General features: G+C 49.4%; 4 protein-coding genes across 4 annotated transcripts; 3 read left to right on the top strand and 1 right to left on the bottom strand.

Moving 5' to 3' along the window:
- Window positions 1–1,904: 1,904 nt before the first annotated feature.
- On the top strand, window positions 1,905–3,253 carry FSST1_001539 (purine nucleoside permease-domain-containing protein; the record flags this gene model as incomplete). Its single annotated transcript, XM_083223840.1, has 3 exons — window positions 1,905–2,033; window positions 2,085–2,865; window positions 2,916–3,253. 3 exons carry the CDS (start codon window positions 1,905–1,907, stop codon window positions 3,251–3,253), a joined length of 1,248 nt encoding a protein of 415 aa, XP_083091721.1.
- A 306-nt stretch (window positions 3,254–3,559) lies between these two features.
- On the bottom strand, window positions 3,560–5,908 carry FSST1_001538 (protein kinase IKS1; the record flags this gene model as incomplete). The annotated part of the gene is made up of 3 exons (XM_083227442.1): window positions 3,560–4,269; window positions 4,322–5,799; window positions 5,862–5,908. The coding sequence occupies 3 exons, from the start codon at window positions 5,906–5,908 to the stop codon at window positions 3,560–3,562; spliced, it is 2,235 nt and encodes a 744-aa protein (XP_083091720.1).
- Window positions 5,909–6,587: 679 nt separating this feature from the next.
- Window positions 6,588–7,565, top strand: FSST1_001537 (Zn(II)2Cys6 transcription factor domain-containing protein; the record flags this gene model as incomplete). Its single annotated transcript, XM_083227441.1, has 1 exon — window positions 6,588–7,565. The coding sequence occupies one exon, from the start codon at window positions 6,588–6,590 to the stop codon at window positions 7,563–7,565; it is 978 nt and encodes a 325-aa protein (XP_083091719.1).
- A 2,039-nt stretch (window positions 7,566–9,604) lies between these two features.
- Window positions 9,605–11,974, top strand: FSST1_001536 (uncharacterized protein; the record flags this gene model as incomplete). Its single annotated transcript, XM_083227440.1, has 1 exon — window positions 9,605–11,974. One exon carries the CDS (start codon window positions 9,605–9,607, stop codon window positions 11,972–11,974), a length of 2,370 nt encoding a protein of 789 aa, XP_083091718.1.
- Window positions 11,975–12,156: the final 182 nt, after the last annotated feature.

Raw genomic sequence — 12,156 nt, 5'->3', positions numbered from 1 at the left:
GTCATCATCATCTTTATGGTGATAGTAGTGGTCATACTTGGCTTTTTGCATGTGAGGTTTTGTTATCTATCAATCAATGTCGTCGATTTAAGAATTTGTGTCAAGGGGAGGGAATAAGGAGATTCAAAACTGCACACAGTGTCAAGAGGCAGGTCAAGTTGGCTAGTGCAGCGTGCAGCGTGCAGCTAGGGACGGCACCTTCCCCGCCAGCATCTGCAGCCGAATTCCAGAATGTGAAAAAGGCAACAACGACATCTCGCTTGGCAATTGCCAACAATTTACACTTTTATGAGGCCAACGATCGCTAGAGCCAGTGCCAAGTTCTTAACCGATTAGGGGCCAGCGAGTCAGATGATACAAGTGTCATCACTACCAAACGTTATTCTCGATAATGTAAACAACAAAGTTTGACTACTGCGATCGATTAGATCTACAGCCAAGCTTGCAGGTATTGGAGTCCCTTTAACGTACCTAGGTATGCGGAGAATGTATATAACGGTCAGACATGGAACAATACATAGAAAGCCTTGCCTACCAACACAAGAAGCGAGATTACTTTGTCTCAGTTGTATCTATAGTGTAGACTATAATTCCTGGCTGTGTCTGATGAGCCTCAATCAAAGCCTCAACGTCAAAACGCTTTGACGGTTAGTAAGCGGAATAGCGGAATAAGCCTGAACCAAAAAAAAGCAAGAGATAACTCCACCAAAGCCAAACCCCAACTTGCCTTCAATGTTTCTCTGGTCCTCACATTTCACAAGTCTACAACCCGTGCCGTCCCTCATACCAAATCCATCAATTGAACCCAGGCGCACAAGAGTCACAATAGGACAAATGCTTGCTCGTGATGCTCTGCTCTACTCAAACTTCAATTCGCGTCACCCTCTTGCATTCTTATTTTGAACGTTCTGTCTGAAGCACTGCGATCAAGACATCACTTACAGATAGATCTATTGCAAAAAAAGAAAGAAAAAAAGCAGATCTCGTCTCCTCTAGCCAATTGTTACTCTCATCCCCTCCATCCGATCGCTTCGGTCACCTGCCGGCCGAGACATGCATTCCCAGAAGATACTAACTAGTCTAGTCTATAAGTTGCACAAGCCCACCAGTGAATGAACGATTGGGGACATCGACTCTTGCTCCCCCATCGAAGCGGGAATATTTGCACGACCCTGATTCCATGTCCAACCAGCTTCCCCATCCAGAATGTTTGTCTACAAGTGACACAAGCTTAGTATGTAGCAGTGATCAAGATGAATCAATAAAAGGTGGTAGAGACATAAGCCCCGATACAGTTCATGAGCCTACGTGCGATTGGAGGTGTCAAATGTTAAGCTTGAATCAAAACATGGCGCTGTCTCTCGCTTACATCTCCAAACATTGAGCACACATGGTGTCTTCTTGTCTTGTTTCGTTTCATTCCATTCCTAACGCTACTCTACCAACATATTGTTCTCTCATACCACCATCAATACTACCATCGATCAATGCCCCATCGGAGATGAATCTCTAAACAAACACAACCTTCCGTATCAAGATCCCGTTGTTGTCCTCCTCTTGACTTCCGATCTATCCACAGCCCTCGAGCTGACTCGCTGGCGGAACGGTACGGTTTGTCCAGAGAAGGGCGACATCCGATGCTCGATACCCGTTGGGAAATCCAATTAGGGCTTCTTTTCTTACCTCTGGGTCGTAGGGTTGGATTGGTCTGACAAAGACATTGAATCCCACATGGCGCCCCCTTAGATAGAATGTTTTTTGTGCAACAGGTTCAGTGTTGAAAGTCTCGAACCCATCCTTGGCCTTTGTTGTAAGTGTATGGGTTCGAAAGAGATAAAACTCTTTAGCTCCCCTGCTTCCTCAAAAACAATATATGCGAAGCAACTCGAGGCAGGTTATCAACCATGGAACTACTACAGTTGTTTCTGATGCTTCTTCCGATTAATTTCTTACCTCTGGCTTCTGCATTGCCTCATTTCCTGAACCGCAAAGATGATACAATTATTGCTCCAAAAGTCATGATCATATCAATGGTATGCCCCAGTATCATCTCTCAAAATTGAATCTCTAACACGGCGTAACAGTGGTCTCCTGAAGCGGAAATTTGGCATGATCGTCTTCCAGGCACCCACCTCGGAAACCTATCAGCCAAAGTCATTCACTCTCCCGGCCTCTCCATGTTATTCCCCTGTGTCACTTGCACAGACAATGGCGACATCTGCCATCTCACCGTTGGCGAAGGGGAAGTCAACTCAGCCGCCTCACTCATGGCTCTCGTCCTATCTCCCAAATTTGACCTGAGCAGCACATACTTCCTCATCGCTGGTATAGCCGGCGTCAATCCCAAGTACGGCACACTCGGTACGGTAGCCATTGCTCGCTACGCAGTTCAGGTTGCTCTCCAATATGAGATTGATCCAAGATCCCTCCCTCCCAACTTCCCCACGGGGTACATCTCATACGGTCGCGACCAACCCCACGAGTACCCATTTATCACGTATGGCACCGAAGTGTTCGAACTCAATGCTAAGCTTCAAGAGACTGCTCACAAGCTAGCTTCCAAAGTCGAGCTGGAAGATGCCACTGGACCAAAGGAATACCGCGCGCTATACGGCCGGATGGGCGAGTCGTATAGAAGTGCTTCCCAACCTCCTTCTGTTGTCAAATGTGACACTGCCACGAGTGATGTGTATTATTCGGGCAGCCGACTCTCCGAGTCTTTTGAGAACACCACCCGGGTATGGACAAATGGTACAGGAGTGTACTGCATGACTGCGCAGGAGGATAATGCGGTATTAGAAGTCCTGGTCAGGGCGGCAATCGAGAAGATCGTTGACTTTTCCAGAGTCATGGTTATAAGAACCGGTATACCCTCCCAATATTCATATCCTGAGATATTTTACTGATAGTTCAAGGCTCCAACTTTGATCGTCCTCCTCTCGGCCATTCAGACTTAAACCATCTCACAGCTCAACAAAATGGCTTCGGTATCGCAATAGCCAACATTTTCAATGCCGGTATCGAAATCGTCAAAGGCATTATTCATGATTGGGACGAAACATTCAAGGACGGCATCACTGCGGAGAACTACGTGGGAGACATCTTTGGCAGTCTAGGTGGTGAGCCGGACTTTGGTTTCGGTAGTTTGACTCTTGGGAAGCGCATAGCAAAGGGTTGCAGGACGAATGATCTAGCCGTAAGGGAGATGGATAGACGGAGGATCTTGACACAAAAGTCACTGAGAAAGGTTTAGAGTTTCTTGCAATATTGGTGGTGCGCTGTCTTTCGTTTCATATTTGGCGTCGATCAATATGAGTTTGGTATGGTGGTCAAATTTACTTTCTATTTCACCTGACTATATACTCCTAAGAGGCAACAGCCCTTTCTCGTTTCGCTACGTAACGTATATAATCTCTGTATGGCCAGTTAGCTTTGCTCGGCTTCAATTCATGGCCAAAGCATAAGCTGTCTGGATGCCAAGCTGTGCGCCAGAAGGCACAGTTCATTATCATAAATATCACAGCATCGTCTTGTATAATCTCAAAGCTTTTGACGCGGTTCACCACGGCCCTTCTGCCCAGATGTCAGGTTGTCTCTCAACACACAACGTCTCCCGCCCAGACGCAACCCACAGCACCGTGAAGTGAAGCACAAGGAGAACTAGGCTCATACCGAGTCCCCATGCGCGTGGTCCATTTGAAAAATAGTCCCCGTGGCCTTGTATCATCATTGGCGAATAGCTTGTTACTTGCGGTAGACCAAGGTCCAGAGCCGCTACGCCGATGAGAGGAATAGCCACGTTCAGCTCTGCCATCAGGGGCCAGCAAGGACGGACGAGGGTTGTCACTTTGATGCCAAATAGGCCCAGGCGGATGATATAACTTAATAATGGAGAGTGAGAGCCTGCGAGATTCATGAAATGGAGAATAAATACGGTCGCTCTTCGCCTCAATGCGTCAGCTGCTGTGGTGGGTGGTGGCATGAGAAGTGGGGGACTCTGTGAGCTTCGTCCCTCATGCAAATCTGCTGATTCAGATGCGTCACTGACGCTGACTGCTGGGGTCACAAGGGAACTACGACGACTTTCTTGGCTGCGAGAAACGACCATGGAGTGCGAACCACGATGTCGCGATAAGGACTGCCCATGAGGATCAAGCCGAGAACTTTGCCCGCTCTTGGTGGGCGACAAGTCTCTTGCGGTTGATCTAGCCAAAGCACTAAGCTCTTCAAACTTGTCTTGTGTTGATGTCTGGTTACGATGTCGTGGGCCTGCAAAACAGTAAGATCAAAGCGAATTAGAACAATGGATGAAGGGTCTTACCTGGAACTGGGGTGCTCGGGTGAGCAGGTGAGTCTAAGTTTTGGATTCGAGTGGCGATCCCGAGATTTGGTACAGGCTCTTGACTTGAACCATTTTCGAAGCTCATGGACTCGCCCCTCATAGCCTTGAGGACCTCGTTGGCGCTAGGTCTTTCGGCAGGGTCTAGTGACAGCAATTTCTTTAAAAGTTGATACAGTCTCGGTGGGAGGTCAGGGCGTTCACGACGCTCATCGTGGAAGCCAGTCCAGTGAGTGATCTCTTCTCGAAGCTCATCCACGTCCTCAAGTTCTTCTTGGAGAGCATTCGCATTTTGGTAAGGAAGTCGCCCGAAACACATGAAATACAGAATCATGCCAAGCGCAAAGATATCCGACTTGGTGGTAAAGTTTGCATATCGTCCCGAAGAAGTATCCATCTTGAGAACTTCCGGTGCGCAGTAGGAAATTGTTCCAGTGGTGCCGGAAGACTTGCGAACAACATTTTCCGGTTGCACCTCGCCAAAGTCGCTGATGAGGCAGATTGTTCTGCCACCCTCGCGGTGCATCAAACAGTTGCTTGGTTTGAGATCGCGATGGATGTAGTTGGCAGCATGAAGGTATGCTACACCTGAAGTAATGTCCTTGAACAGTGAATAAATTTCCTCAACTGCCAATACGCGATTGCCGTTTACCAAGTCCACAGGTGTTTCGAGTTGGCCTTTTGACCTGCGGCGCATCTGCGCTTTGAGCTCTTCTTTGGTCGCCTCACGGGGTGCACCTCCTATGATGTACTGGTGAAGGTCGCCACCATTGCAGTACTGCTGCAGAATGAAAGCGCACGCGACGCTGGGGCCGAAGCGGGTAAGTCGAACGTCTTCCAGCCAGACATGACGGTAAGACACAAGGTTTGGATGGGAAAGCTTCGCAAGTAGTTCGACTTCGATGAGGACCTTCTCAAGCCATGCGTGATCGTCTCCAACGGGCACTCGTTTGCAGGCGAATTGTCCCAAAGCACAACCATCGATTTCGTGTCGCACAAGAAGCACGACACCCTTGCCACCTTTTCCCAAGACTCTTTCTTCGACGAAAAACGTATTGAAGTAATTTGGGCTAAACGCATCGCGTCGTATCCTGCTACCTTCTGCTTGCGCAACACCAGGTGTACTCGACACAAACTCGGCCTCTTCAGGAGCTGGAGGCGGCGGCGACGTCTGGTGGGTTCCATCGGCTACACCAAGAGAAGGCCCAAATATCCTTCTCACAGGGCTTGGAGGTCCGTCGGTGGATGCATCATTGTTGGAGTTGACAGCGCGGAGCATACGAAAGTAATCGGGATCGACATAGGTTTCTTGGCGGGCGCCAAAGGAACGATCATATCCTCGGTCGGGGGTGTTTTCTGAACGGGTAAGAGGCTGATGGCATGTCGGACAAGTGGAAATGCCTCTGATCTCGAGTCGATGAGACTGGGAATCACGAACGACGATGGCGTTGTGGTGTCGGCTAAGTAAGTACCAGGATTAGCTTGTACTCGAGCTTGCGACAGAGCTAGATGAATGACGTACAGCACAATTTCTCTGCCCTCGTGGGGCTGGTATGGAATTAGCGACATGTCCTTGAAACGGAAACGTCGGATGCTGAAGCCAGCATCGCAGTCATGGTAAGATGATTGCGCGATGAAGTGTTGGTTATTAGTCTATTTGGAGTTGTTGGTCAGAGTGGAAATGGAATTGGAATGTAGGAAGTGGAAAGTTCTGCGGGGAAGCTTTCTTTAGTGGATCGACGTTATGTTGATCACTGAGGCTCCAGCTGACTGACATGGACAATAATCCCAACCAAACATCAACAACACGTGGTAGGTAACACGATAATTAACATGCAAGCCATATAAGATACTATCGGAGTATATACATGTGTACTTGAAGTTCAACCAACAAGAGAGTCCTCATTATAACTATTTGTTTGCCTTCAAAACTGTTGGTCATGGGTTCCAACAAAGGCACAGCTTTTGTAATTGAGGATTCACAACTTGCACAAAACCACGATATAGTTACCATAGTCACAGTTGGATTCAATAAACAAGAGAAATAAACTGGGATTTATCCACGTCAAGAGTTTCTAAGGATTTCCTATCATAATACAACTTTGTAGTATTCAAGAATGATTTGGGTTGCCAAGGTCCAGGGTATGTCAGCTCTAAACGCTACGCCTCCTAACTACTCCTGTCTCCACCATCCCCAAGGGTCTCTCAATTACAAACATTGAACCTCTCACCACCAAACTCCATCATCATGGCAGATCTTCGACAGGCTTGTGATCGCTGCCATAGCAAGAAATTAAGATGTACCAAGATACCAGGCTCAGTAGTCTGCGCTCGCTGTGTCAAGGCTGGAGTTACTTGCCTCTTCAGTCCTCCAGCCCGATCTCTGCGCCAACCTGATGTTGTTCACATGGACTGGAGTATACTTGGCCTAGACCAACCAGTGGCCGAACTTCAGAACACCGATCTGGATCAACTTATAGCAACACCGCCTATTAGCAATCATGCTAACCCGGCCCCATCTGCTCCAATCACTGTAGTATCTCAACTAACTGATCTCATGGCCACATTCGATCGTATGCAGAACAGCCCTCCTGCGTCTTTGACCCAACATCTCACCATACGCGAACTCAATGAGTTTATGAAAGTTTGCGAAATAAATCTCGGGGCATTCCTCGAAGAATTACTCCAGAGTTCCCAAAAGTTGGTCCACTTATACCCTCAAGTCCTCAAACAACTTGAACCCCACGACACAACACCATGCGAGATTCCAGATTGTGTTCACAACTCGCAGTTGTTTTCGCATTCTCGACCTCAAGTCTCGATTGACCAGTCGCTCATTCATCTTTTGTTGGCATGCCATCTCAGGCTGCTGGGCTTGTTCGACAACATCGTCCATCATGGAGGTATGTGTGCTCATGTAGTTCCTATGCTACCCCCAGAGTGCGAACCGAGACTCGACATACCAGAAATCAAGATCGGTTCATTTGTTGCACCAAAGATTTCTGCTGCATCGATGGTGATAGCAATGGTAATTGAGCTCCAGACAACCCTCAATACCAGAGCCCAGGACTTACACGACGTGATTTCATCAAATGTTGGCCACGATGCGAGGACAGCAAAGATTCTCGACCTGCAGTGTGAGTCCTTGAAAGAGCACGCTTCAAAAACTTGCTCCGACCTCTACTCTCTTCGGGAGCATCTCCAGAAATTGGGGGTCCTCGGATGAACGGCGATTTATTTCTCGGCGACTATTTTTTACCGTCAAGGATCATAAAGGTCCATCATTGACCGTCGCCCAACTTCAAAGTCGTCGCTCACGAGTCATCCAAATTGGAACCCCACTGCCCCAGTATCTCGCAAACTCGTGTTCAAAAACCAGCAAAGTTGCACGATACTCTAGAGCTGGAGAGAATACAACAAGATGATGACCGAGATATGGAGTCTGGATCTACAGACAACGGTCGATCTGCACACAGCTGAAAAGCAAGTGTCGATCCTGCAGTGCTTCTGGACAATGTTTCTAGAATCATGGGTTTCGTCTTGTTCCTAGCGCCAAGAGTGAATCGGGACTATTTAAGATTGCAGATGGGTCAAACCAGTCTATCGATTGTTCTAGCCCTACATTGTTAATCGCGTCCTCCCAGCTCCGCTCATACAGCTGTACCTGGATGTTTGTCGATTCATCTCTAGGCAAGCTCGCTCATTAGAAAATGTTTCCAAGCTGAAACAATCCCATGTCAAGCCACAATTGCGGGCGAGTGCCTACACCAAGAATGATCAGGAGAGTCAGAAGTAATGGGATAACTTTCCGCTTGTTTGTCGCCAAGATGAAGCATGTCCGAGTGCTACGATGTCTCTTGGCATCGGCCCAGATATAAGCCTCGAGCTGAAGTTGAGCCGTGCTCATTATATGACAAGCTCCTGGAGCAAACATTTTGCGGATTTGACATCACAGTCCCAAATAACGATATTTCAACTCGGACGAGTATCCTACGTCACTGAGGTTTCTTTATACACTACGTCACGATCCGTCAAGACAAATATCAATAGATATTCAATAGATCCGATCAAAGTCGATCTTGACAGAGGCAGAGGCGTCGCTTGTAGACAGCACTTTCCTTGGTTGAAGCTACGGCAAGCCACGGCGTTTTTCAGCTTTACTTGCAAGAGACGCTAATAGACTCGGGTCGAACTGGACCCGTTCTTCAGCTGGCGATCTCCTTTTCCTCTTCACATCGAAGAAAGCCCCACCCGGAGCACGTTAACTAGGACATCGGATGGTCGGCATCGGCCAAGATAGGTACTTAGGACATCAATTGTGTTGGTTGGCCGTTTTGAACATGGCCCATATCAACTTAACAAGCTACAGGGGGCACGATGCTGTTGGACATTTGTGGCGTTGAAGATATGCCGCTAAGAAAAATCTGGTCAAGGAGAATAGTTCCGAGTTGGAGCTGTTGACATCTCTCATCGGTATCAAGAGGTGATCTATTGACTGGATATTTCCTATTGAACCTCATCCTGTATCGCAACCAAAGTTTCACCGAAGACGGCTTATATCTCAACTTCAATATCTCGCTATACCCCCTCTCTGGTCTCTTAGAGATCCACCATCCGCTCTGACCTTAACGCCCCCATCTTATCTCCCCTTCAGAATGTTTCATCTTATTTCCTGTAGCTTGGCCCGGGCGTTACAAACTCAGTCTTCGCTAAGAAAGCACCCCTGACTATGGCAGGCTATCCGTCATGATGCCACTCTACCTGCCCAATGACAACTAAAAAGAGGACCACCACCGCAAGCTATCGATTTACCCAACCCAGGAATGGCGATAGCTTCAGTGCCAAGTCGAACTGCTCTTTTGTTTCCCCTGGCTAACATGAGCTGGGCTCCAGAATTAGAAAACTCCGAAGGATGAACCGTCAGTCACAACGGTGCGGTGTGGCTTTTGCGGTTACTACTGTTGGTCTGGATGAAATACGTCTTGTTAGTATCTCGCCAGTGGCGAAGCGAGGTGGATGAGTCGGTAATTGCCGTCAAGATTCCGTCTGATACTGACTGTATATATCTGAACCGTCCTGTTCACATCTTGAGTCTTGCTTCCTCAGTGGTAACACTTCATTCCTTTTTGCTGTTGCTGTGCAATTCCCTTGTCATTCGTTAGACATTTGATACTCCAACTACATTCACACTCTTTTACTATTGGGTCTATCTATATTCCCACTTACAATCGTTACCATAACAGTCTAATATCCCCTCCTTCCAAAATGCCTTCCACAAAGGTCATCACGGCCTTCTTGGCTGCCCTGGCTGTCCCCATGGTCAATGCGAGTAACTGCAAGCCCAAGCCCGTCACTACCACCGACGTAGCTCTGCCTGGCGTCACAACCTCCGGCATCGTTACTGCTATTACATCAGGAACCGAGACTGGTACTCCTACTACCGAGACTTCTGCTGCCACCACCACTGAGGCTGCTTGCTCCAAGTACACTCCTTACGAGGTCCAGCCTGCCGACTGTGGCAAGAAGGGCATTGCTCCCAACTGCGCCGACAAGATCATCGGAACCCCCTCCACTTGTGTAAACTGGTCCGAGTGTGGCAACACCTGCGGCAAGACACTTGGCTGCAAGTCTTTCTCTGTCAAGGGACGCACTTGCACCCTCTACAAGACAGTCGTCGAGGAGCTCGGCTGGACTGCCACTGAGGGTTCTGACGCTAGCGAGTTCTATGATCTTGAACTTTGCTTCACATGTGCCGAGGAGTCCAGCGCTACCTCTGGTACTGAGACTGCCACAGGTGCTCAGACCACCGAGACTGCTGCTGGCACTGAGACCACTGAGACCGCTGCTAGCGTCCATACCACCGAGACTGCTGCTGGCACTGAGACCACCGACACCGCTGCTGGTGTCCAGACTACCGAGACTGCTGCTGGCACCGAGACCACTGAGACTGCCGTCACTACTACTGACGCTGCCTCCACCACTGCTGCTGGCTGTACTGCTGCTTACACCACCATCAACAGCGCCCCTATTGAGTCTTGCGCCGTCCAGGGCCGATCTCAGGATGGTTCCCCCATTGCCAGATACCGAATGGTTGAGAGCGCCGACGATTGTGCTACCAAGTGCGCTGACTATGTCAGTGAGGAAAACGCTGAGGAGGTCTGCAGTACCTTCTCTTACCAGGATGATTCTTGGTATTGCGAACTATACGCCGCTTCGGTGAACGAACTGGACATCGACGATTCTGAGTGCGAAGTGGGCACCCTTTGCCAGGCGGACTCCTCCTTCTACGACCTCCACGCCTGCTATGCTAAGTGCGATGGATACACTGCCCCTACCACCACTGCAGCTGTCACTACTGAGGCTGCTACTACTGAGGCTGTCACTACCGATGCCGCTACTACCACCGATGCTGCTGTTACCACCGATGCTGCTGTTACCACCGATGCTGCTGTTACCACCGATGCTGCTGTTACCACCGATGCTGCTGTTACCACCGATGCTGCTACTACTGAGGCTGGCACCACTGAGGCTGCTGACACCACTGAGGCTGCTGACACCACTGAGGCTGCTGACACCACTGAGGCTGCTACTACTGAGGCTGGCACCACTGAGGCTGCTGTTACCACCGATGCTGCTACTACTGAGGCTGTCACTACCGATGCCGCTACTACCACCGATGCTGCTGTTACCACCGATGCTGCTGTTACCACCGATGCTGCTGTTACCACCGATGCTGCTGTTACCACCGATGCTGCTACTACTGAGGCTGGCACCACTGAGGCTGCTGACACCACTGAGGCTGCTGACACCACTGAGGCTGCTGACACCACTGAGGCTGCTACTACTGAGGCTGGCACCACTGAGGCTGCTGTTACCACCGATGCTGCTACTACTGAGGCTGGCACCACTGAGGCTGCTGACACCACTGAGGCTGCTACTACTGAGGCTGCTGGCACCACTGATGCTGCTACTACTGAGGCTGCCACTACCGAGGCCGCCACCACTACTGAGGCCGCCCCTGTTTGCACAAACTACATCCCCAAGCCTGACCGTCCCAGCACTTGCGGTCAGCAAGGCAAGGTCAGCTGCCGTTCTTCTCAGAAGCTCGGCCAGCCCGTCTGGGCTGCCAGCGCCGACAAGTGTGGCAAGATCTGCGGAACCACTGAGGGCTGCAAGACCTTCTCCTTCAAGTATAACGGCTCCAAGTGCCAGCTTTACAGCTCTGCTCTTGACCAGCTCACCTTTACTCCTTGCAACACTGGCGTCAAGTTCTACGACCTTGAGAAGTGCTACACTTGCCAGAACGAGGAGACTCCTGCTCCTCCTGCCACCTGCTCCAAGTATGTTGCCGACTTTGGCAGCTGCGGCAGCAACACCCACTGTGGTACGCGAGGCTCCATCTGTGAGGAGGTGCTCATCCCCAACGTTGGCGATGCCTCATGCCTTGAGAACTGTGCTAAGAGCTGCATTAACTTCGGCGCCGAGTGCGTGTACTTCAGCTACAAGCCTGCTACCCCCTGGGGTAATGCCAAGTGCAAGCTGTACAAGTCTGGCAAGATTACCAAGAACAAGAACTCCATCATCAAATTCTACCAGCAGCCTTGCTTCAAGTGCCAGAACCCTCCTGTCTTGTAAGCGGAGCATGAGCGTGAACAGTCACTTAAGTGATGCACATTTCGCGATAGGTCTAGAAAAAACCTTCTTTCATTTTTCGATGGCTATGCGATTTTGAGGGGGATTTTGTTAAATAGCATTTTACGTAATTATTTTCAGCTACATACCTTTAGACATGAATATATGATCTGGACAACCACTAT

Source organism: Fusarium sambucinum, chromosome IV, assembly GCF_050947815.1.
Source record: "Fusarium sambucinum isolate potato_lamoka chromosome IV, whole genome shotgun sequence".
Lineage (NCBI taxonomy): Eukaryota > Fungi > Ascomycota > Sordariomycetes > Hypocreales > Nectriaceae > Fusarium > Fusarium sambucinum.
The sequence above is the reverse complement of the archived record's forward strand: the minus strand, read 5'-3'. Positions and strand labels throughout refer to the sequence as shown.